Source organism: Saimiri boliviensis, chromosome 5 (genome assembly GCF_048565385.1).
Source record: "Saimiri boliviensis isolate mSaiBol1 chromosome 5, mSaiBol1.pri, whole genome shotgun sequence".
NCBI lineage: Eukaryota > Metazoa > Chordata > Mammalia > Primates > Cebidae > Saimiri > Saimiri boliviensis.
This window is the reverse complement of record NC_133453.1, coordinates 13,541,635-13,568,125: the sequence shown is the minus strand read 5'-3', so window position 1 is coordinate 13,568,125 and position 26,491 is coordinate 13,541,635. Positions and strand designations below refer to the sequence as shown.

Genomic DNA, 26,491 nt, shown 5'->3' with positions numbered 1-26,491 from the left:
TGACCTCAGGTGGTCCACCTAACTTGGCCTCCCAAGTTGCTGGGATTACAGGCGTGAACCACCGCGCCCAGCAACCTATAGTCATTTCAAATTCACCTGAAGTCTGATTCTTTCTGTGAATGACTGCCTTGAAATATTTTTCAGAATTAGATCTCTGTAAGAGTAGCATCCTAGGCACTAGCACATCCTTAATATGTATTTATTGAATGATAGAATTAGTGGCCCTGACCTTGTCAGTTTTCAAGTCCCAGGTAAGAACAAATGCTTTTGAGTCCTGCTGTGGGGGTGGTGGCAGGCGGAGGAAAAGGGTAAACGCGATGCTTGGTCCATGTGCCCCTACCCTGATGCAGTTCCTCTGCTCTAGGGCCTGCTGCGATGTGCAGACTGTGCACAGCAGCTGCTCCTGCCTGGCTCTGAGCATCTGTGTCTTCTCTTTCTAGGAGAGTACCCCACCTCTCTTTTTATCTGCTGCTCTCAGTGTGGTAACAACACCAGTAAAGCAGTCATTTCACCAATGTTGGCTTTCTCCAGGAGAAGCTGAGCCAAATGGAATCTGCCAAGTGCAGCTGCAGCTGGAAACCTACTCCTCCCTTACCTTGCGCAGCCTCAAAACATGCAGAATCTGGATCCCCCAGGCTGACTCCTTCCTCCCTCTCTCCACTCTCTCTGTCTCAATATAAAAATATGTATGTATAGATAGACTACATCCATATATATATATTTTTTGAGACAGAGTCTGGCTCTGTCACCCAGGCTGGAGTGCAGTGGGGTGATCTCAGCTCACTGTAACCACTGCCTCCTGGGCTCAAGCCATCCTCCCACCTCAGCCCTTAACAACCAATTCAAAACCTTTAAATAATTGCCTTTACTTTTACAGTTACTGGCTATTTACTAAAAATTTCAAATAATTTTAAATTCAGAAATAGAAACTTCACAGGTGGAATTAAGTTTCATACGATTTTCAGTAAACAGCCAGTTACCGTAAAAGTAAAGGCAATTTTTAAAATTACGTTTTAAAAAGTGAAGTAAAATAAGCGAGTGAATCTAGAGACATTTTAAGAACTTAAAGAAAACTTAGGTATGGATCTCTGAAGATAGTAAGGAGCAATATGGCCCATAGTTGTGCAGACAACACAGTCATTACTTAAGTTTGGGAAATTCCGATTTAGGCCAAATTCCTTGAAGGAAATGGACAAGCTGGCTGGCGGACTCTTCTCTCTCCGCAGCTACCTGACGGAAACGTGGCCGGCAGAGAACGGTGCTGGGAAGAAGCAGGACAGGCCACGTGAAGGGCCGGAGCGCTTCAGGCCCAGGTGAGGAGCACAGGCGCAGGCTTTCTGCTGCAGGTTCTGACACACCTGCCTTTCATTCCGGCCTCCACCACTCCTTTCGGCTGCGACCTCCGGTAGTTCTCCACTTTCTCCAATTCTCAGTTACTTCCTCCTTTGGAAGTGGCCCGTCACTCACACCTTGTTAGGACTGTATGCGTGTGTGTGCACACACCGCCTAGTGCAATGGACGGTACAGAGTCCAGACACGAAGGCTATTAAGTTGAGGTCATTTTTCTTTTTTCTTTCTTTTTTTGAGACAGTCTTGCTTTGTCGTCAGGCGCCAGGCTGGAGTGCAATGGTGCGATCACCGCAGCCTCCGCCTCCCGCGGTTCAAGCGGTTCTCCTGCCTCAGCCTCCGGAGTAGCTGGGACTACAGGCACGCGCCACCACGCCCAGCTAAGGGGTTTCACTATGTTGGCCTGGAGGGTCTCGATCTCTTAAACTCTTTTTTTTTTTTTTTTTTTTTTTGAGACGGAGTTTCGCTCTTGTTACCCAGGCTGGAGTGCAATGGCGCGATCTTGGCTCACCGCAACCTCCGCCTCCTGGGTTCAGGCAATTCTCCTGCCTCAGCCTCCTGAGTAGCTGGGATTACAGGCATGCACCACCACGCCCAGCTAATGTTTTGTATTTTCAGTAGAGACGGGGTTTCACCATGTTGACCAGGATGGTCTCGATCTCTCGACCTCGTGATCCGCCCGCCTCGGCCTCCCGAAGTGCTGGGATTACAGGCTAGAGCCACCGCGCCCGGCCCAGGTCACTTTTCTTTTGGGAGGACAAGCGCAGGGCAGGGGCTGGGGCCGCGGAGCGGTAACCAGCAGCGGCTTTTCGGCTCACCCTTCCTTCTGGGAAACCCGGTGTGCTAAAACAGCGCATGCGGCCCAGCGGTGGCCTAGGGCGGCGGTTCCGGGCCATGCCTCGCTCCTCTGAGGTGCCCTCACCCCGTTTCCTTTAGGCACCTTCACAACACCGGACCCCCGCGCGCCGGAAGCCGCGGCGCCCCTAGCCGACCGCGGGGCCGGAACTCCCAGCCCTGGGCGCCAGGACCCAACCCGCGCATGCGCACTCGCGTCCCGCTGCTGTGTAGCGGTTTCCAGGACAACGAAGCCCATCGACCCGGCGTTGGAGAGCAAGAAAATGAAGCTCAAGAGCTTCCTGCTGCGGTATTACCCGCCAGGTACGCGCCGGCCCGGCCCCGTCATACCCACGTGGGACCCTGGGCTCCGGGACTGGGAGGGCCTGCGGCGGAGGAGGTCGCGGGGACTGAGGGGCGTGGGGGAGGAGGGGTGCCCTGGTGGGACAGGAAGTCGGGCACCTCCCAGCCTGGGCCCCTCATTCCTTCACATGCTGAACTCTTCCTCTAAACTTTAGCAATTACTCTTTTAGGAATTTAAAGAGTTGAATTTGACTGTGCACATCAGTCCGTCTACATTTATTGAGTGCCTACTGCATACACGCTTTGTGCTCTGTGCCATGGACCTTTAAAGAAGTTCGTAGTCCTTGATGCCAATGAGTGAAGTAACGATGAAATGAATTAACTATCACTTAGTAACTGAAGCAGTACATGAATTAGTTGATCATTGCCTAACTCTAATTTTAGGACTTGGTCACCTTTAAAGAATAAGCGACACCCGTTGATCACCCAGTTTATTAGGGGCAGAAATAGCAGTGGAACTCTTGGCTTCTAATTCAGAACTCACATTACAAATAGGAACATCTGCAAAACGTGCCACAAGGCAGAAGATAACCAGATACACTTGCCCAGTGAAGTTTGGATAGGAAGTGTCATAAAGATTTCAAAGGAGGGTAAGATACTTTGGACCGGTTTGGTTTAGAATAGCTTTATGAGGGGTGGGACTTGAATTTAAGGTTGAATGTCGCACTTTTCCCAGCAACCCATCCAACTGCTTGGTCCACCTTTCCTTCGAAGTGTCTCTTGCACAGAGATCTCATGATTTCTTTCTTCCAGTCCCATCCCAATCCTGCTGCTTCCTCAGACTGTGTCCTGTCAGTAGATGGCATCATCACCCTGCCTGTTTTTTGGCAGAACCTAGGTGGTCAGGTGGTCACTTTGTGTTTTTCTCTTTTGATCACTCATTGCGCCCCCCCCCCAACCCTTTTGCATTCCTTTATCCATTCTGCCAGCTCTAAGTCCAAAATATTCTGTGAATCCATCAGATTATCCCTCTTTCTATGGCACAGAGTGTTTGGTCTGATGTCCCTTCCAGCTGCCAACCTAGTCTTTTGGGAGTACTCTCCATTCCAGCCACCATTCCCTGGTCTACTCCACTGGCTTTTTAACTGGATTCCTGGTTTTCACCCTCATCTCCTGCAATCCATCTGCTACTGGGAGGCAGTGGGATCTGAATTCAAGATCTCCAATAGCTTCCCATCATACTTAAGAATCAATCCGCACCCCATGGGATTTGGCTCATCCTGTGCTGTTGACTTCTAAAACTTCCGACTTCTTTAGCTTGTTCGTCTAAGACTTCTGAGGGCCTTTTGCTCATTGTTCTTTTTTTGGACCCGGTTTTCCCTAGAGCTAGAAAAAGCTGCTTCCTTTTCTTCATTCAGTTTCAATCAATGTCAACCACCTGAAGAGACTCTCCTTTCCCACCTATTCAAAGTAGCCTGCACTGATTTTACTCTATGCCATATGTGTTTAAAAATTATATTTGACACCATCCAAAATTCTACTTGTTATGTTTCAAATGTCTGCCTCTTTCCCATTTAATGTAAACTTCATGAGAACTAAGATTTATTTTTTTTATTTTTTTTATTTTTTTAATCATTGTAGCATCCTCTGCTTCTGGACGAAATTTAGGGACATAGAAGATCAGGAATGTTTGTTAAATGAATGTATGGATAAATGGATGTATTTGATGAGAGGTCAGGTATGGAAATTACTGAGAATAAATACTGAAAATCTCAAGGGCTGCTGTTTCTGCTTCCCTGGAAGATGGAGCCTGGACAGCTACTTTCTCCAGTTGGAAGTTAGCAATTGTAGAAAAGACACTCATTTTCTCCCTCATAGAACTCCAGTTAACATAACATAATAAATCTATATATATGGGAGTATCCAGGAGATTTATTTTATTTAATTAATTAGCTTATTTAATTTTTGAGGTAGAGTCTTGCTCTGTTGCCCAGGTTGGAGTGCAGTAGTGCAATCTTGGCTTACTATAACCTCCACCGCCTGGATTCAAATGATATTCATGCCTTAGCCTCCAAGGCAGCTGGAATCACAGGTGTGCACCAACACACCCAGCTAATTTTTGTATTTTTAGTAGAGACAGGGTTTCACCATGTTGGCCAGGCTGGTCTCGAACTTCTGACCTCAAGTGATCCACCTGTCTCGGCCTCCCAAAGTGCTGGGATTACAGGAATGAGCTACTGCACTGGGCAGAGAGTATATAAGAAATTTCAGTTAGGCATAGGTATATAGTGTATAGAAAATTTTAAATTAAGACCAATAGTCTCTTCCCTTTCAGTATTCCAAAATTCCATAATTTTCTTTTGGCTCTTCTTGCCCATAGGCCTGTGCTGGTTCCCGTAGGTGTACCAATAAATGAAGCTCTTGTGTTCATCCCTTTGTTGTGGAATGTAGGTTAAGAATATGGGCTCTGGGTTCAGAATAACTGATTCTCACCATATACGATTAAAAAAAAACTTGGGCAATTTGTTTTACTCTATCAAACCATGGGCACACGGTGACAACAGCACCACTTTACAGCTCTGCTAGACCCTTCCATCTGCTCATCTGGCTTGCTTCTTTCTCTTCAGAGTAAAGAAAGCTTTTTGGAAGAATGCTTTCCCCAGTTGCTGTCCTCCCTTCTGAACTGAACTCCTGTCATGTTTTCACCCTCCTTGCTCCACTGAAACTGCCCACTTCAAGATCTCCAGTGACATTCGTATTGCTAATCCACTGGCCAAGCCACAGTCCGTGCCTGTCTTGACCTGACAGCAGCATTCGAACCATTTGACAACTCTACTTTTCTTTGGCTTCCAGGACAGATTCTATTTTTATTTGTGTCTCATTGTCACTTCTTCTCGTCCACTTTGTTGGTTCCTCTTCTTCTTTTTGATTATTTAATGTTGGAGTGCCCCAGAAACCTAACCTTGGATTTTTCTTCTCTATCTGTGCTCATACACTAGGCAATCTTGTCCATTCTCAAGGTATAAAAACTATCCTGAAGCTGGGCATGGAGGCTCAAATGTGTAATCCCAGCACTTTGGGATGCTGAGGCGGGCAGATCACCTGAGGTCAGGAGTTCCAGACCAGCTTGACCAATGTGGTGAAACGCCACCTCTACTGAAAGTACAAAAAATATTAGCCAGGTGTGGTGGTGCGGGTCTGTTACCCAGCTACCCAGGAGGCTCAGGCAGGAGAATCGCTTGAACCTGGAAGGTGGTCGTTGCAGTGAGCCAAGATTGTGCCAGTGCACTCCAGCCTGGGCACCAGAGCAAGACTCTGTCTCAAAAAAACAAAAACAAAAAATAAAAAAAAACAAACCGTCCTGCATAGTCCCGAGTACCTAACTGCCCGACAAATTCATCTGGATGTCTACTGTGCATCTCATGTGGGGATCTCCTATGGTCAGCAGATTGCAGCTCCATTTCTCCACTTGCTCATGCCAAACATTTTGGACTCTTCCTTGTCGCCTCTCTCTCATACTCCACATCTGGTCCAATAACAAATCCTGCTAGTCCTGGCTTCAGAATATATACAGAATTCAACAGTTTCTTCTACCTGACCACTACCGTTCTTTTTAGCTTGAAAGCTTCCTTCCTCCCTTGACCCACTTCAGTCTACATGGCAGTGGGATGGCTCTGTCAGAACATAAATGTGATGTCACTCTTCTGCTCCAGCCCTCCAATGGCTTCTCATCTCACCTAAAGTAAAAGGACCACGGTTTCCAAGGCCCTGCAAAATCTCAGCCCTTGTTGCTTCCCTGACCTCACTAGTTTCTGCTTTTCCCTCCAGCAGAACTCCTCTTCTTGGTGTTCCTTGGATGGGGCAGGTGTGTCCCCACTCAGAGCCTGCTGTTGCTGTTCTTTCTGCCTCGAATAATCTACCCATGGACATTTGTATCGCTAGTGCCCCGTATTTTTAAACTCTTTCCTCAAAAGTGTGTAAAGTGAAGACTTAGATGACTCCCTTCTGAGCGTTCCTATCTTCTTCTCATGATATTTCACAGCCCCTTTCCCTATTTTGTCTTTTCTCCTTGGGGCTTTCTTAATCCAACTCATCATTATTTTGCTCATTTATTTTGTTTATTCTTCCTCACTAGAATAAAAGGTTGATGAAAGTAGAAACTTTGTCTATTTTGTTTCCGCCTTAATCTCTAGCACCCAGAGCAGAGCCTGGTGCACAAAATGACATGAATGTTTCTGTTGAATAAGTGAGAGGGTAATAAGATGATGTGTGTTATGCAGAATGCCTCAGAAAGTCTTTCTGAAATGTGAAAGGGCCAGATAAGTGATCTTTGATCTACTTCAGCTCTAAAAGCCTAGGATTCTTAATAGCGATCTTAGATTCAGGTATGCTCTTGACTCATGTTTGCAATTATTGCCTTAATGATTATCTTATAATGAGATCATATTACTTAGCACGCTTGACATTTAATTTCTGAATTCCAATCTTTGGTGAGCCATATCATATGCAAGTTTCCGATATACTGCTGAACAGCAGGTAGGTCAGCAGGTAGGTGTTTCAATAACGATACCACTGAATCATCCTGGTGCTCCCTTTATCCTTTTGCATGTAGAGGAGTTTTGTTTTGCCTCCTAATCCTCTAATTTTCATCCTCCCACTTTCTTTTGAATAACAGATAGGTCAGGGGCATTGTCTTGTTGCTATCTACTGAATGCTATCTCCCTACCTACATTCTCAAAAACTAAATGCGCATACTAATAACATGGTTAGTCAAACATGGGACATTCCTTTTCATCTTGGTCATATTTATTAACTCATAAGCTCTTCACTTTGGGAAGTGTGGATGTTGACTATGTGCTTTTCGGCTGGCTCAGTTATGACAATTTCTGTCTTTCATTCATTGTGTTGAAGTTCATAGTTCTTTGGCCAGGAGAAGGAAGTAAGTCAGTGGTTAACTAAACTAGTTAACATGCTGAGTGCTTTAAAGCTTTCTGTTGATTGAATATATAATCTAAGTAAAGAATACTAATATCATTTGAAGCATGCCCTTTTAAATATTGAAGAATTTGAGGAATACAGGCTTCTTACCTAAGTGTTTTGGAAATTATATTTATTGAATAATACACGATCAAGGGAAAATTAAGATTACTAAGATACTATGGGAAACAATCACTGAAGAAACACATGTATTTCTGGCAACATCTTTATTTATTTTTATTTTTGAGACACCGTTTTACTCTGTTGCCCAGGCTGGAGTGCAGCCCAGGCTGGAGTGCAGTGGCAATATCTTGGCTCACTGCAACCTCTGCCTCAATGTCCTGCGTCACTGAGATTACAGGCATGTGCCACCATGCCCAGCTAATTTTTGTATTTTTAGTAGATACGTAGTTTCTCCATGTTGGCCAAGCTGACCTTGAACTCCTGACCTCAAGTGATGCAACTGCCTCGTCTCCTAAAGTGCTGGAATCATAGGCATGAGCCACTGCTCCTGGATTCTTTGTTTATTTTCTGTTTTTATTCTTTGTGGCATAAGGCACAGCCTTTTGCTCATATTGGAGCTCAGTAATCATGAGAGGGATGAAAATATTGCCTAGATCAATGTTGCACAAGCTTTTTGGCACCAGGGACTGACTGATTTCGGGGAAGACAATTTTTCCACAGACCAGGAGGATGTTTCAAGATGAAACTGTTAACACCTGACATCATCAGGCATTAGTCAGATTCGCATGAAGAGTGTGCAACCTAGATCCCTCGTATGCATAGTTCACAATAGGTTTCGTGCTGCTATGAGACTCTAATGCTGCTGCTAATCTGATAGGAGGTGGACTGAGCTCAGAAGGTAATGCTCACGCGCTCACTGTTCACCTCCTGCTGTGTGGCGGGGGTCCTAACAGGCCACAGACTGGTACTGGTCTAGGACCCAGTGGGGTGAGGGGGTCCCTGGCCTAGAGGTTTTGTCACAACAAAGCAGTCAAATGTACTTGTTTCAATTTTGTACTTCATTTTTCAGATCCATTTGTACAGCATCCCAACGAATTTTTAGTGATTAGCTTAAAGAGTTTGAATCTTTTTACTTTATTACAAACAAGATAGTGAAGAGAGAAAGCAGACTTTGGTTAACTTATTTGCTAAAGTGCTAAAAATGCATTTCCTTAAGGTATTAGATCATATCTGTGGGGTGCCATGTGCTAACTCTTTCCAACCTTTCTCTCTCTGAGTTACAGATTATTATTATATTGCTTATTCATTGTGTACACCATTTATTTACTCAAACATTTATTTCCTCGATAATAAATAACACATTGTAAGTACCCTTATATAATGCCAAAAATCTACAACTATAGTACTGAAAGAAACACTCTTTTGATGATAATGACACCTTGCATTGATACAGACTTTGTATATTTTAATGTATGTATCTTTCATGAATTTTCAAATAGCTTCATAGGGATCTTGATCTTCAAGAGTTATATTCTAATAACGTGGATCAACTGAGCATGGTGGTGCATGCCTTTAATCCTAGCACTTTGAGAGGCTGAGGCAGGAGGATGGCTTGAGCCCAGGAGTTTGAGACCAGCCTGAGAAACATCGTGAGATCTTGTTCTACAAAAAATTAAAAAGTTACTGGGCACAGTGGCGTGGGCCTGTAGTCTGAACTATTCAAGAAAATGAGGCAGGAGGATGGCATGAGTCCTCAGAGTTCGAGGCTGCAGTGAGCTATGATTGTATCACTGCACTGCAGCCTGAGTGACAGAACAAGACTCTGCCTCTAACAAAATGAAAAAGAAAAGATGTTGATCCCTATCATTTTTTCTCTTACTTTCTAATTTTAATTTTAATTATTATTTTTTTTTGCCCAGTCTGGAGTGCAATGGCACAATCTCAACTCACTGCTACGTCTGCCTCCTGGGTTCAAGTGATTCTTCTGCCTCAGCTTCCCAAGTAGCTGGGATTACAGGCATGCCACTACATCTGGCTAATTTTTTGTATGTTTAGTAGAGACAGAGTTTCACCATGTTGGCCAGGCTAGTCTCGAATTCCTGGCCTCAAGTGATCTGCCTGCCTCAGCCTCCCAAAGTGCTAGAATTACAGGCATGAGCCACCATGCCTGGCTTCTCTTACTTTTTAAAATTATAAAATATTTATGCATAGCTAAATAATGAAAATACGTGAAGAAATAGCTAAGATCAGCCTCATCCACCTGAAGATGTGATCATCCCTTGAAAGGAACCACCTAATGTGTGAGAATGCCTGTTTCTTCAAGCTGCTGATGTTAAATATTATCAGTCTGCTTAATCTTTGCTAATTTGATGGGTGAAACTTATATCTACTTGGTTTTGTATTTTTTTTGTGATAATGAAATTAGGGATCTTTGGTTTTGGTTTGTTATTTGATCATTGACTGTCTTTGTACATTGACTGTTCCTGACTTTTGTACAATTTTCTTTTTAAAAATTATGTTTGGAGTTCTTTATATTAAGTTCTTAAAGCTTTGTGTTTATGGTTGAAACTTCTTTGCTGATTAATATTTGCCTTTAACTTTGTGGTATCTTTTATCACACAGAAGCTTACAATTTATTTTAGACAAATTTGTCAAATTTTTCTTTTATGGGTATTGTGTTTCATGTACTTACAAAGGTGATTACAGACACTAAGATATAAATACAGTATATTATTTAGAATATTTTATATTTTATTTTTAATATTAAAATTTGTAATCAACGTGGAATATTTTTGCATATTGTATGTGACAGAAATATATTTTATTAACTTTTCAAAAATTCCAAGTGATTACTACATCATTTATTGAACAAAACCTTTCTCTATTAATTTAAAATATGATTACATCATTTATTGAGTGACACATTCTTTCTCTATTAATTGAAATATTATCTTCACTTTATTTTTAAATTTTGATGCATAGATGATTTTATTATACTGATCTAATTTTGTATCAGAACCACATTTTATTGTTTTATAGTTCATTGTAATATCTGGCACAGTAAATTCACATTTTAAAAAGTAACATCATTATAATTACATTAACTCATAAATTTGACATCTTTACAGCATTAAGTTTTCTCAATAAATGTGTCTCCTCGTTTATCACTTTTTAAAAATATTCAATAGTACATCTAGGACTTGCACATTTCTTATTAATTCTATATTTAGATATTCAGTAATTTTCTTTGCGATTATAAATGTGATCTTGCCATTAACTGCATCTTTAATGGTTACAGTATCTCTTTCTTATCTTCTTCTAGTCTCAGCTTTTTGTATTCTATTTATCTTTTATAAGCACCTTAAATCTTTTTTGTAACATGTAGCATACAGTTAGGTTTAAAGATATTTTAACATTGCTATAATGTCCATATTTTGCTGCAAAGTTTAATGTGACATGAACAGTCTTTTTTTACTCTAAAGAAATAAGTGCTGGTTGGCTCTCCATGGAATCTTTCTTTTTTTCTTTTGAAGTTTGCTTTTGCAACTATAGTTTGGTTTCAGGTCTTTAGTACAAGAGAACTACTTCTCGTGGGGAAGAAAACAACACAAAATTATGCCAAACTCTCTTCTAACTAGCATTTGCTTGCTATGTGATAGTGTTCTGGGCAGTTACTCCAGTCATTAAAAGCATTTTGAATGATTTTTCTCTTCTAAAATCTTGCACTTCATTACATAACATCTGCTTGGATTACCTGTTAGGTTTCACCATATCCGCACAGCAAGACAGGGTTGAGAAAAATTCCTTCTGAGAGATCATATGCAGCTGAGTGGGTAGTGATGAGGAAGAAACTCTAGAGGAGAAGCAATGTTGAAGGAGAAGATCCTGAACTCTCTGAGGTGGTGGGGAGACATCTGTGTATCTGGAACTCAGAGGAGATCTAGAGGGTTGCAATTAATGGTTAGCATATTGATGGTAATTAAAGTCCTGGAACCGATGGATTTATATAGGGAAATAATATAAGGTGAGAAGAGAAGAATCTCTAGACCTGAAGTTTAAAGATGCTTAGTGTTTACAGGTCAGGCAAAAGAGGACAAAGGAGAATAAAAAGTGACAAAGTGATTGGGAAAAGAGAAAGAAGAGATTTTTATAAAAGCCTAAAGGAGGTATATTTAAGGAAGGAGGACATATTGTTTATGGTGTTGATGATTTCTGAAAGGCCATGTGCTGTAAGGACAGAGAATGTAAAATACATTAAGCAATTTGAGGACAGTCTTCCAATCATCTACCAGTTAATTAATGTATTCAACAAGCACTACTTGAGCATTTTGAAAGATCATGAAGGCACTGGATAAGGGCGGGCACTGTTGGTGGAGAAGTAGAAGCTAGGAGGGACCTGAGTGTGTTGCTCATACTTGACCCTGAACAAAACAAACAGGCCTGCTGTGCTTAAATCATGACTTGCCCTGAGAAGGGTCTTTTTGGGAATACAGGGAGGCCTATGACATGGATATGCTTCCTTCTTCAAAGACGTTACAAGCTCACTGGAAAGAGAAGGCATAAATGCAATTTAAGTAATACAAGGTAACCATGTAGGAAATGGCACAAGCCAGCATTTGATTAATAGCTAGTTAATAAGCACTGTTCATTGAGAATTTATGCCAAGTGCTTTTTATACATCTATGTAATCTCAATCAGCAAACTATAGGTATTGTTCATAGATGAGAAAATTGAGATAAAGAAATTACTTTACTAGAACTATGACATAAGTAAGGGGTTGAAGATCTATTTGATGCCAAGTATACCCTTTTCAACTCTGCCACATTCTTTTTTTTTTTTTTGAGACAGAGTTTTACTCTGTCACCTAGGCTGGAGTCAGTGGTGTGATCTCAGCTCAATGAAACCTCTGCCTCCCAGATTCAAGCGATTCTCCTTCCTCAGCCTCTCAAGTAGCTGGGATTACAGGCGCCTGCCACCACACTCAGCTAATTTTTGTATTTTTAGTGAAGACGGGGTTTCAGCATGTTGGCCAGGCTGGTCTCAAACTCCTGACCTCAAGTGATCCACCTGCCTCAGCCTCCCAAAGTGCTGGGATTATAGTAGTGGGCTACCACACCTGGCCTCTGCCACATTCTTTCTCAACGGTTCAGTGCTTTAAAAAAGTAAACATCATGTTTTGGTAACATTTCCTATTTTCCTTTGATCTGAAATACTGCTGGAATCATATCTGTTATATCAAACTATGCACTATAGCAGTAATTCTCAAACTGTAGGGGACTCCCAAGAACTCTTGAACACTTTCAGCAGGGTCTCAAGGTCAAACTTATTTTTCATAATAACAATAAGATGTTACTTCCTTTTTTACACTGTACTGACATTGTCACTAATGGTCCAGAAGCAATGGAAGGTGAAACTGCTGGTGCCTTACTACGTATCAGGGAAGTGACACCAAACTGTAATGGTAGTCATTGTATTCTTCACTGACACTCACAATGGTAAAAACCAAAAAATCCCAGCAGAACAACCTAGTTTCGCTTGAGAATTTCCTTTATGAAGCAGCAAAAATTATTAATGTAGCTAAATGTTAACATAGGAGTGCATGTATTTTGAGTATTCTAGGTGATGAAATAGGAAGCACTAAGAAATCACTTCTGCTGTACATGAAGTCTGGTGGTTGTTGATAATGATTAGGCTTTGTGTCCTCACCCAAATCTCATCTTGAATTATAATCCCCATGATCCCCATAATCCCCACATGTCAAGAGAAAGACCAGGTGGAGGTGACTGGATGAGGGGATGGTTCTCATGATAGTGAGTGAGTTCTCACGAGATCTGATCATTTTATGTGTTTGGTAGTTTCTCCTGCATTCATTCTCTTCCTGCCACCTTGTGAAGGTGCTTTACTTCATCTTTTCCTTCCACCATGATTGTAAGTTTCCTGAGGCTTCCCCAGCTGTGAGGAACTGTGAGTCAATTAAACTTCTTTCTTTTATAAATTACCCAGTTGCAGGCAGTTCTTTATAGCAGTCTGAAAACAAACCAACGCAGTTGTCTTAAGGAAAATGTCAGTTGCTTAAGTTATGAGATGAGCCAATTTTTTTCCAAGGAAAAGCATTTTTACTTGAAAGACTGACCAAGAAACAACATGTTTTTCAGACTTGGACATTTGGCAGACATTTTTTTGAAAATGAACAAAGTGAGCCCACAACTTTCAAGCAGAAATGTCAGCATTTCTTGCTAGTAATATATTTGCGCTTTCAAGCAAAAAGTATAAACTCCAAACACTTTTGTTTATCACCGTAATCTTGACAGCTTACCAACAGTGAGAATTTTCTCATGATAAAAATTGGTAGTGCAAGTGGCAAATGTTACTTTCTGATATTGTGTGATGAAATATTTCAGCAGTTAAAATATATGCATAACTTATTTTTCAAATGTCCAGTGCATAATTGCGCATGGATCATGCATGGATAAAAGATCCATCGAAAGTGTGAAATAGATCAATGGGGTTTAATGCAGGTATATGGAAAAGTTCACTAATATGGTTTCAGATTCTATGCTGTAACTAATTTTAAGAAGTTACCGTTTGTTGAGTCTTAATATCAAAAAGAATGTTCATAATGATACAAAAAGGCAATTATAATATTCCTTCATTTTCAGACTACATATCAGTGTCTGACAACATTTGTTTAAAACCTTTAGCAACAGCTTGAATGCAGAAACATGAGAATCCAGTGTCTTAAATGAAGCCAGACATTAGAGATTTGCAAAAGTATAAAACAGTACTACTCTTCTTGCTGTTTTGGGGGGCATGAAAATATAGTTATTTTTATAAAAGTTTAATAAAAACCACATGCTGTGAGTTATTGTTATTTTAAAACAACTTAATAAATATTTTAAAACTTTCTCAATTTTAGTTTTTAATATGAAAAAAAAAAAACCCATAAACTCTTTGGTGTTCTAAATAATTTTTAAGAGTGTAAGGTGGTCCTGAAGCCAAATTTTTTAGATGAACTTGTTTATATCCACGGACAGAGGTAGTAGCGGTTAGGAAGTTCTGTCCAGTTTTTATTAGTGCTGGGCTGTTTGGATGCAGTATATTCTATGGTTTCATCTTCAAGTTCATGGATTCTATTTTCCGTCATCTCTACTTTTGAACTCACTTAGCAAGTTTTTTATTTTTGTTATTATATTTTTCAGTTTTGTAATTCTCATTTGGTTTAATAAGTATTTTCTGGGATTTTTCATTTTTCATTTGTTTCAAATAAATTTGTCAATGATTACTGAAGGATTTTTATAGTATCTTCTTTAAAGTCCTTGTCAGATGATTCCAACCTCTGATTCATCTTGGTATTGCTGTTTGTTGATTGTCCTTGGCATAATAGGTGATTTTTTTTTTTTTTTTTTGAGACGGAGTTTTGCCCTCGTTACCCAGGCTGGAGTGCAATGGCGCCATCTCGGCTCACCGCAACCTCCGCCTCCTGGGTTCAGGCAATTCTTCTGCCTCAGCCTCCCGCGTAGCTGGGATTACAGGGACGCGCCACCATGCCCAGCTAATTTTTTGTATTTTTAGTAGAGACGGGGTTTCACTATGTTGGCCAGGATGGTCTCGATCTCTTGACCTCATGATCCACCCGCCTCAGCCTCCCAAAGTGCTGGGATTACAGGCGTGAGCCACCGCACCCGGCGATTTTTTTTTTAAATTGTATCCTAGACGTTTTGATTATTACAGATATTCTTGATTCTATCTAAACCTTCCAATTTTGTGAAATCTGCTTAGATTTAGCATATGTATTCTTGGGGTACTTTTGTGGGAGTTAGTTTTAATGGTGGTAATGTAGTTTCCTAAGTCCTTGCAATGCTACTGTCCTTTGTTTTTTCCGGTATTGCTAAGACTCCTCCTCAGTCACTGCTGGCGCCACCTGCAGGGGGCAGAGGGTACTTCCCTAATAGGCCTATTGTCACTGAGTGACCTTCCTGGTCACTTCTGGCCCTGATTATGCTGCTGGCTGGAAGACAGGGAGACATAGGGCTTTGCTGAGGCTGCCTCAGTGGCTGTGGAGTGAGGTCTGAGACATCCCTGGACTTCATCGTTGTCTCTTTTGCAAGTGGATAGCACCATCCACCAATGGCCTGGCTGTGGAGTGGGATCTGGGAGGTCCCAGGACTTTGTTGATGGGGTGGCAGCCAGATCCGACTGCCTGCTGGGGTCCAGCATGTGCAGTGGGAATTGAAACAGCCTCGAGCCGAGCTTCCACTGGGGGATCAAAGTGCTTGCAGGAGCCCCATTTGTGAGGCAGGAATTAGGGCCCTCTTGTCCTAGTTTTGGGATGTGGAGTGCAGTGGTAAAAAGAAAATCCAGGACTCCCACCATGTAGTCAATCCTCAAGCCCTGAGGCCTGTACCCAGTCTGCCTTCTTCCATCCAACTTTCAATTATTTTATCATTATCTGTTGAACAATTTCAAGGGCATTTAGTTATATTTAGAGGGAAGGGCCAGGGAAAAGTGTGTCTAATGATTTTGTTTTGGAACTGGATATACCTGCTTATTTTTTTTATTAAAAAATTAAAAATTTAAAAAGTAAAAATGGAAAAAGTTGTGGCAAGGTAGGTTAACTTTTGGCATAGGCGGTCATCATATGCGTTTTATAGCATGTTTGTTTATTTCTGTAGGAATTATGTTGGAATATGAAAAAAGTGGAGAATTAAAGACTAAGTCCATAGATTTGCTTGATCTTGGTCCCAGGTAAGTTAACTATGTAACGCAACAAGTAAATTTTCACTGGAAATGACAGAGTGATGTGTGGATGAGCTACAGGTAATACATTAAACTGTATATAATAAACGGCAGTTAATACATTATTTTTTAAAAATAGTTCTTCTGTGGTGTATTAGTTTCTGTTTGTTTCAGTGAGTTGTACCTGAGGATCTTCGTGAATGAAGAGGAGGTGGAAAAAGGGCATCACTGTTTTTTGTTTTTTTTGTTTTTTTTTTTTTCTAAGAAGTTCTTTAAAAAATAAACCTTTGAGTTTATAGTTTTAGAAAGGTTGTGAAGGTAGAGTTTCCACACCTAGTTTCCCCTGATCTTAGCATCTCAGATTAGTGAGGTACATTTATTAGGATTAATGAACCAGTAATGATACATACTTATTAGCTAAGGCCCACTTTATTCAGTTTTTCTTAGTTTTTCCCTAATTCCTTCCTTCTGTTCCAGGATTCCATCCAGAATCCCACATGACATTTAGCCGTCATGTATCCTTAAGCATCCCTGGGCTGCGACTGTTTCTCAGACTTCTCTTATTTCTGCTGACCTTAATATTTTTGAGGAGTACTTGTAACTGAGTTTCAAGAATATTACTAAATCTGTTATTATTAAATACTTCATAGGTCTGACTGAATATGTTTCTCCTCATTAATTGTCATGGGGCAGAAGGGGGAGACCTAATCTTTATTACTGAAGCTTGGTATGAACGCAGAGGAAATCTCTTGTGATGTGATAATGCCCAGAGTTCAAAATCTAGTGCTAATAGCTGGCATGGTGGCTCACACCTGTAATCCCAGCACTTTGGAAGGCCAAGGCGGGCGGATCACTTGAGGTCAGGAGTTCAAGACCAATGTGGCCAACATAGTGAAACCCCCATCTCTACTAAACACACAAAAATTAGCCAAGTGTGGTGGCATATGCCTGTTGTCTCAGGAGGCTAAGGAATGAGAATTGCTCGAACCCAGGAGGCAGAGATTGCAGTGAGCCAAGATCATGCGTCTACACTCCCACCTGGGTGACAGAGTGAGACTCCATCTCAAAAACAAACTCTCATGAAAAACTCCACTTTAAGGCCAAGTGTGGTGGCTCACACCTGTAATCCCAGCATCTTGGGAGGCCAAGGCAGGAGGATCACTTCAGTCTAGGAACTTGAGACCAGCCTGGGCAACACAACGTAGCAAGATCCTGTCTTTATAAACAAAGAAGCAAAAATTCAACTTCAAGAGAGAGTCAGACTAGTGACTATCTTGTGAGAGCCTAAATTCAGATAAGGTGAAGTTAATCCCGATGGGTGAAAATTAAAAAAGAAACAAAACAAAAATGTTGTGTTTTAGGTTTGTGGTCTGAGACTGTCAGCAAAAGGAGCTTTCTTACATGAACTGCTCTCTAGTTTTATAATGACCCCACTTGGCACCAAAGCTGATGAGAAAGGTGCTCTCTTAATCCGGGAGTTGCTACCACTTGAGAGACTTGGTGTTTCTGGGAACACCTGTCTAGGGTGGGGATGGGGCATGGCTCAGAGGACAATGGTCTTTGTAGGGTCCAAGTCTTATTTCAAGTGCTTGGCACAAAGAAGGTAGTCAATTGATATTTTTTTTTCAATCAAAGAAAGAATAAACAGTTACATTGATAGTGTCACTGAATTTCATGAACAACAATCTTTGTTTATTTTCGGGAAAGGTGAGGCATAACATCAAACCCAACCTGTAATTTTTATAAATGGAACTTGTTACTGATTTGTGTGACTATGCTAGCATGCAGGAAGTTTCTTTGTTAGACGTTTGTTTATTTAGTCAGCAATTACCTACATGTACCATGAACACATATATAAGAATCTAATGTGGGTTGGATTCCAAAAGAGGCTGTGAAGATACTAATCATACTCCCTACACTTGATAGGCTTTTTGTCTAGTTTGAGAAACAACTTGTAGAATGTAGAACATCACACAAGTGGCACAGATAAACTTCTATGTGAGAGAACAACCCCAGCCAGACATTTCGCAAAACCACAGATTTTTATATTTAAAAAGTTTGAATTCTTAGGTCATTTCAAAAAGGATTTATGAGCCATGAATCCAGGCACTCGAAACTTTGTTCTTCATAATAGCTGTAGTCAGTCAATCGTGTTATGCTTTCCTGAGGAGATATAAGACGTAGCCACTCATAAATATGACCTTTCAGTTTATATGAGAAAGTAAGTAAGTGTCTCAAAAAGGGATGAGTCTTATTTCTAGCTTTGTGCAAGAATCTGGAAGTATTGTGCCTGTAAAAACACTGGCACCATAGATGACAAACTGGAGTTATTGCATGAGAATCCTACAAGGCTAGAGTGTTTAGGTTATCTGGTTAATTTGGATTTTGTGAGGAAATCTGTTTTTATACAAGTTGTTAAAAACTTTGTTCAAAGGAGCATTTTTACCCTTTTCATTCTTATGAAATTAAATATCTTTTTGACAACTGAATATCTCAGGGTTTATCCAAGTCATTATTATAGATGGCCCCTGGTTCATGTTTGTTCAAAGTATTCACTCCTACTCTAATAGATTACATTTCTTGAGAGTTGAGGCCCTGTCTTTTACACTCCCACTGCTGAAGGAGTAGTAGCAACCCAATATATGTCACTTGAATGAGCAGGTTCCTAGCTTGATGTCTTGCACAAAACTGGATCTTAATGTTTGTTTATGAGGTGAAGAGGGGATACTTAATCAGAGGTCATGTTCATGGGAAGTGGATACTGAGAGAGAGTGGGTTAATAAAGGTTTATTGGGCGGTGACACTTGTGACAGTCCAGGGCGTGAAGCAGGATCTGGCAGGAGGAGCCATGTGACCGTGATGAAGGAGGCAGAACAACAGAATCTCTGCCAATCTGGAGGAGGTCAGGAGCAAAACTTGCCTGTTGGTGGAGTGCCTCATAGCCAGGCTCTTGCTCTGCCCCTGCTCAGCTGTGGCTGGGGAGCCACCAGAGAAGGGCCGGAGCCTGGAATGCCAAGGTGCAACCGGAAGGAGCTGCACTAGAAACTGTCAGGCAACAAAGCTCCAACCCTGAAGCCAGGCCTGAGTCCGAACCTGCATAGTGCATCTTCTAGACACATGTGTGACATGATTGGCAAAATGGCTCTATTTTGGATGCTTCATGGTGTGTATACATTGATACCTGTTTTAGAATGAATATTATTTTCTTCCAGCAACATTTTTCAGAATTTCTGTGAATTATTTGAATACTAGAGAAAATTTGAATCTATCTGTATATTTTTTCAGACCAGTTATTTTTCAGGGAAATAATATTTTAGTCCATAATAAATAATAATATTAGCCTTATTATTTTTAAAATTTATGGTTAAGCATTTTCTCTTTTCCTAAACATATTTTACATCTAATTTTTCTGAACCTCAGTTTCTTCAATGATGATGATAAAAGCATTACATTCGCAGATTGTTACAGGAATAAATAAGAGAACATACGTAAAGTGAAAAGTATGATGCTGGGAACATTCAATACATGTTCATTCAAAAGAAAAAGGAAAAAAAGAAAAATAGCTCATGTTCAGAACTAGTACGGACTAGGCCTTCCTACGTGTCTTCATTCGTTTTGTGCTGCTATAACAAAAAACACCTGAGAGAAGGTTATTTACTTCTCACAGTTCTGACTGGGAAATCCAAGATCAAGGCCCCCACAGGTTTGGTGTCTGGTGAGGGCTTCACTCGGCTTCCAAGATGGCCCCTTGTTGCTGTGTCTTCATATGGCAGAGGGCAGAAGGGCAAAAGGGCTGAACTCTCTTTGTCAGGCTGTCTTATCAGGGCATCTGATCCCATTCAGGAGGGCTCCATCATTGTGACTTAATTACCCATTCAGGCCCCACCTGTTAACGCTGTTACATTGGTGAACAAGTTTCAGCATGAATTTTAGAGAGAATGCATATATTCAAACGACAGCAGGAGGTGAGAATATTAGACTTTTGGCACACCCTCCACAAAACAAGCCTTAGCTATGGAAAAAACAAGCCTTTAGAAATTCCAAGCTTCTTGCTTTCCTGCCATCATGCTATTTACTGATTTGTGTGATTCCCATCCCCCACCAACACCCCCGTCCCCTCCCCCCCCAGATATCTCTTGGGAAAGATAATGGCGTTTTTGACATTTTACAAATGTGCTTCATGAAGCAATGCAATCAATTCTTCGTGTAATAAAGGTATATGTAAATTCTGACATAAAATAAAGGAAACTATTTGTTTGGGTGAATTTCAGTACGGATGTCAGTGCTTTAGTGGAAGAAATCCAGCAGGCAGAACCTCTAATCACAGCTTCACGAACAGAGCAAGTGAAACTTTTGATACAGAGGTTACAGGAGAAACTTGGCCAGCACAGCAACCACACATTTTATCTTTTTAAGGTAATGCATTAAAAAAATCAGATAAGAGAATTTCAATGAAATGATGGATGTTTTATTAATTTCTCTTTCCCTAAAAATATTTTTCATTCCCTAAACATTTCATATTTTCTGCTTTAATGTGAACTAAATAATATTTCAGTACATTATTTATTTTTATGGCTTATATAATTTCAGTGTGATGTAAATATGCTTTAAAATAGATTTTTTGATGATTAAAATATAACAAATAGTCATTTAGCACTTCAAGAAAAGCTTTTAATTTTACATTATAATTATCCTAGAATTACTTCATATTACACTGTTTTTATCTTTTATTATTTAAATATAATTATGATAATAAAATGTAATTATTTGTTATATACTCACCTGATAACAAAATATCCAGGCATTCGTTTCTAGACGAGGATGAGGTTGTAGTCTTGTAGCATTTCTTTGTCCAGCAGGTGGCACTGTTTAATTTCAAATATGAGCTCTGTAACTGGTGTGTCTCATAATTTATTCTCCAAAACATTTTTGATAGTGAAAGTAGATGCTATTAATAGTTATAATTTGGCACCAGACATAACTCAGACTGTCCTAGCATAGCCAATCACTCTTAATAGACTGCCCAATTTATGTATATGCATTCAATAAATATTCATTAAACATTCAGTGTATGTTAGATGCTGTAGGAATTGAAAGATAAACAAGACATATTCTGACTTTAAAGGACCTTCAGGATTTATAAAGTAATAATACATTGTTAAATCTTTGCTGAAACATATTTAGTGTGTTTCCTATATACCCAGTTAATACATATATATAAACCATATGCCATATGTAAAGAAAATTTGACAAATTATTGCTATCAATAAGATACCACATAGCACTAATTTGTAACGTTTAGTGGTATCAATAAGATACCATATAGCACTGTCTGTCTTAAAGGTAAATCAGATATTGCCATTTCTGATGTTTTATTAAGACAAAATTGAATGTCTTCATTGGTTTGAAGTTATAACTAACAAATTAAACTTAATTTGGTTTGAGTCTAAAAATGGTATTTTCTTTCACTGAAGGTTCTCAAAGCACATATATTGCCACTGACTAATGTTGCACTTAACAAATCGGGCTCTTGGTAAGATTCTCTTTTTTATGTCTAATTTTTAGCAATGAAAGGCTAAACAAGTTTCTGTGTTTATTTTTCGAAGATTCTAGTTAGCTAAGTACATAATATATTCATTTTTCTGATTTCAGTACCCTCTTGAATATTGAGGAGAAATATAAGCCCTTTCTTTCATTATTCTAATCTGAATTTTTTTTAAGTCATATTTGTGCACAGTGAACGGGAGGTATATTGGGTTCTCAGCAAATATAGCTGCTAAATAACTCAACTCAGGAATGAGTCAGGCAGGGTGGTTTCCACTCTAACTTGATGGATTGTGATCAGTCTATTCAGAGCAGGCGTCCATGTAGGTCAGTGATTTGGGGTATGGTGAAGAGCAGCTTCAAGTCTCTGTTGAGAGCCTGGCTGCAATCAGCTTGGGAGCTGACGTGCTAGATAGGAGAGATGTGGTGGAAGCCGCGTCTTGACCTACAGACGTCAAATAAACATGTCTGTAGTACTTTGCTAAGGCTTCCATAATAAAGTAGTGCAAACTGAGTGGCTTGCACAACCAACATTTGTTGTGTCACAGTTGTGGAGGTTAGCAGTCAGAGGTCAAGGTGTCATCGGGGCGTTTCCTTTTGAGGTTGTGGGAAGGAAGCTGTTCCACAGCTCTTGGAGCTTCTGGTCGTTTGCTGGCAATCTTTGGTGTGGAGAAGCATCACCCTGAGCTCTGCTCTCATCTTCACATGGTTTTCCTTGCGTTTGTCTGTAACCATAGGACCCATTCTTATAAGGTTGCATTGAATTAGGGCCCACCCTGCTGTGGCATGATCTCATCCTAACTTAACTATTTTTTTTTTTTTTTTTTTTTTTTTTGAGACAGAGTTTCTCTTTTGTTGCCCAGGCTGGAGTGCAATGGCGCAATCTCCACTCACTGCAACCTCTGCCTCCCAGGGTCAAGCAATTCTCCTGCCTCAGCCACCTGAGTAGCTGGGATTACAGGTGCCCACCACCATGCCCAAATGTTTTTTTTTTTTTTTTTGTATTTTTAGTAGAGACAGGGTTTAACAATGTTGGCCAGGTGGGTCGTGAACTCCTGACCTTGTGATCTGTCAGCCTTGGCCTCCCAAAGGGCTTGGATTACAGGTGTGCCCTAGCTTATATTTTGTTTAATAAACAAATTAATGGATCCTTTAACGTAGCTATTCTGCTATAGGAAGAGTTAGTGGAGTATAATGTAAAACAGCAGAATCTTAATCATTCCTTCAATATTCAATTAGGAAAGAGACTTTCTTTTAAAATCTCTCTGAAATCAAAATATTGCTTTAAAAATATAACAAATATATTTCCCCAGCACAGAAAATGATCCACAAAATTGAAAAGCCAGTCTGAATGTCAAGTGGTAACGATAAAAGGTGAAGGGAAGTCTAACAGCAAAACTCAACTAAACAGGAAGGTTGACAAGACAGTATATCTTTGATTCTCTCCTAGGTATTTTCCTTCTACCATCTTCTCCCACAGACCTCCTCTGCCTTCGGCTAGATGTAAACTCACATTTGCAACTATACACATACATGCTATAGATATTTTTATGGGTTGAATTGCATCCCCCCCAAATTCATATGTTGAAGTCCTAATCCCCCAGAACCTTAGAATGTGAATTTATTTGTAAGTAAGGTCATCACGGATGTAATTATTAATAGTTAAGTTAGGGCTGGGCATGGTGGCTCATGCCTGTAAAAAACAACAGAATATATCACAATTTAGACATGGTTCTCACTTTTTGTTCTGCACACATGACTTCCACTGTAAAAAGCATAATTGGCCAGGTGTGGTGGCTCACACCTGTAATCCCAGCATTTTGGGAGGCTGAGGTGGGTGGGTCACCTGAGGTCAGGAGTTCAAGACCAGCCTCCCTTACTTGGTGAAACCCCGTCTTTACTAAAAAAAAAAATTAGCCAGGCATGGTTGCAGGTGCCTGTAATTCCAGCTACTCAGGAGGCTGAGGCAGAAGAATTGCTTGAACCCAGGAGGCAAAGGTTGCAGTGAGCCAAGATCATGTCATTTCACTTCAACCTGGGCAACAGAGAGAGATTCCTTCTCAAAAAACAAACAAAACCTTAATAAATAGAGTTATTATCCTGCGGATAAAACATGAAGTCTTTATTAACACACTGCCATTCTTCTCTGCAACATGGTTATATTCTTCTTGTTAGCTTTATCACAGGAAGCTATGACCGGACGTGCAAGCTCTGGGACACTGCATCTGGAGAGGAGCTGAACACCCTGGAGGGCCACAGGAATGTGGTTTATGCCATAGCATTCAACAATCCTTATGGGTGTGTTCATTCATTCACTTTTTCATTAATTCATTTATTCTTCCCTCTATCTGCTGGGGGAGGAAGGAAAGAATACAAGAGGACTAAAATTTATTGGGTGCCCGGTATGTGCTTTGGAAGCCTTTTAAATACCTCCTTCAATGCTTAAAAGGGTCTTTGGGTGAGCTATCACTATCCTCATGCAGAATACAAGATTCAAGCCTTGGCGTGGTGGCTCATGCCAGTAATCCAAGCACTTTGGGTGGTCAAGGTGGTGGATCACGTGAGGTCAGGAGTTTGAGACCAGCTTGGCCAATGTGGTGAAATCCCATTTCTACTGAAAATACAAAAATTAGCTGGGCATGGTGGTAGATGCCCGTAGTCCCAGCTACTCGGGAGGCTGAGGCAGGAGAATTGCTTTAACCCAGAAGGCGGAGATTGCAGTGAGCCGAGATCGCGCCATTGCACTCCAGCCTGGGCAACAGAGCAAGACTGTGTCTTAAAAACAAACAAACAAAAAAGAATACAAGTTTTAGGTAAGCTTCCAAGGATCACATCATAGTAAAGAGGAGAGCTGGAGTTCATGCTCAGGCAAGACTTAACTCTCAACCCTTGGGAGTTTCCTGACAGGCATTTCCTACTGATATTCACAGCTCTGGATTGGTGCCTCTGGTGGAATGTGACATACACACACGGCATGGTTTACTTCATTTAGAAGTTAATTTATAGTCTTGCCAGGTAGGGAAGAAATGTGTGTGGCAACATGCTAAATAACAGTACCAAGTATAATAGAAGTATTTTTAAACCAACCTCTAGATAATTGATTCAGGAGATTACCCAGGCGTCCTCTATTCTTCTGCATGACACACTGCTGGTTCCCATGGCAACCTGAACATCTGTAGCAATGAAGCTACCCACTGGAATGGGCATTCTCCTCCCACTGGTTAGGTTCTGAGTTGATCGAGAGTTTGTTGTATTTGTTGACAAATGTGCTTATGTTGGTTGTGCTTTCAATTGTAATTGTGTAACATAACATGTAATTTAACTAAATATTACATAAAGTAATAAAATATGAGTGTCAAAAGAAAGCTGCTGTTTTCTAGGGAAGCATAGATAAGGTAAATCTTTGAAAAATTGTTTCACAACTAAATGAAGTTGTGGATGAGATCAATGTTCAACTGGAAAGCACACTGTCAAAATCTAGAAAAATTCTGCACTCAGATTCTTCTGCACGTATGTTTAAGTTCTTTAAGTTGTCATTCCATTTTCAGGAAAAGAAACCTAGATGTTGTTGAGGTTTGATACAATTTCTGTAAGACATGGTGAACTCCACTTAGCTGACCAATAGTCAAAGAAAGACAGTGGCATCCTGTGAAAAGATTGGCAAATGGACATATATTTATATCTATTGCAGTAAACCTTTCTTAGACAAGTGTGTATTTTTTCATGATTGCACACATTACATGAATTTTTCCATAAATGAAGCCAGTTCTATAAATATGGTTCATTTACTATAGTGTTATGATGACTGGAACAAAACAGTAAATGACGTAACAATTGAGAGGAGAAAGAGATCATCGTGATTTCTCCTGGTTAGAGTCTTTAGAGATGGGGTGAGCCCACAGCAGAAGCCGGGAGGATGGAAGGTGGGAAGCAGTGGAGAGGACACACGGGGCAAAGAGACTTCAGCAGCTCAGTGTTTTAAGGAGGGGATTCATCAGGCACGCTCAGCGGCCAGTCTCCTAGTGAGCATTTCAGGTTGAGAAACAGAAGTGTGTGAGGTCAGCGCATTCCGTGGAGTTTAAATTGTTCTGTAGGACTGAGTTGCCATCAGGGGTTTGGGAATAAAAAGTGGAACAATGAAAGTTTTAAATAGAAGGATGGCTCTGGCAGGGAGAAGAGGTCAGAGGGTTTGAATGTGAGAAGAAACAAGAGATGAGGTCATTTAGGGTGCAGATATGGCAATACACTCATGATACGATAGTACACTCGTTGCCTGGGTAGAGGCAGAAAGAATAGAGGCATTTCATAAAAATTTTATACACTTAGAATAGACATTTTATACCATAGTTTAAAAACTTGGTATCTAGTTTGCCAATATAGTATCTTTTTAAAATGTAGTACTCTTTCAAAACACATTAATTTTGATGGCACCAAACTTAAATTGGTACGTTAAAATAATTAAACATTATTAAGTTTCAGAAAATTCAACTTTGATCTATGCATTTTTACATTACAGAGAATGACAATTTTTATAATACCTTATTATACCAGCTTGTGAAAAGAGAAAGATTTTATTGAAATTATAAATGACACTATTTTTCTTCTGTTATAATTCCTATTTTCATTGCAATGCTATTTGAAGGATATTCTCTATAATGCAATGTCATATCCTTTAATAGTCTACTTAACAAACATGATTTTTTTGGTGTCCATCTGAGAATGAAGTTTTCTCTTGTTGGAGAGGAGAGGGATACTTTTTGGCCCTTCAACTGAATTCTACCAAGAG

General features: G+C 40.3%; 1 protein-coding gene across 4 annotated transcripts in view; it reads left to right on the top strand.

The window, feature by feature from the left end:
• The first annotated feature begins 2,128 nt into the window (after positions 1-2,128).
• DAW1 (dynein assembly factor with WD repeats 1) overlaps positions 2,129-26,491 on the top strand; it is a 46,710-nt gene continuing 22,347 nt past the window's right edge. Inside the window, exons 1-5 of one of the 4 annotated variants that reach the window (XM_039469888.2) lie at positions 2,395-2,505; positions 16,098-16,170; positions 20,433-20,577; positions 21,636-21,694; positions 23,881-24,003. In XM_039469888.2, coding sequence (XP_039325822.1) covers positions 2,466-2,505; positions 16,098-16,170; positions 20,433-20,577; positions 21,636-21,694; positions 23,881-24,003 — 440 coding nt within the window. In that variant the 5' untranslated portion in view covers positions 2,395-2,465. Of the gene's footprint in view, positions 2,506-16,097; positions 16,171-20,432; positions 20,578-21,635; positions 21,695-23,880; positions 24,004-26,491 lie in introns of all 4 variants that reach the window. The other 3 variants (XM_039469889.2, XM_039469887.2, XM_039469890.2) reach the window with 3 other exon arrangements.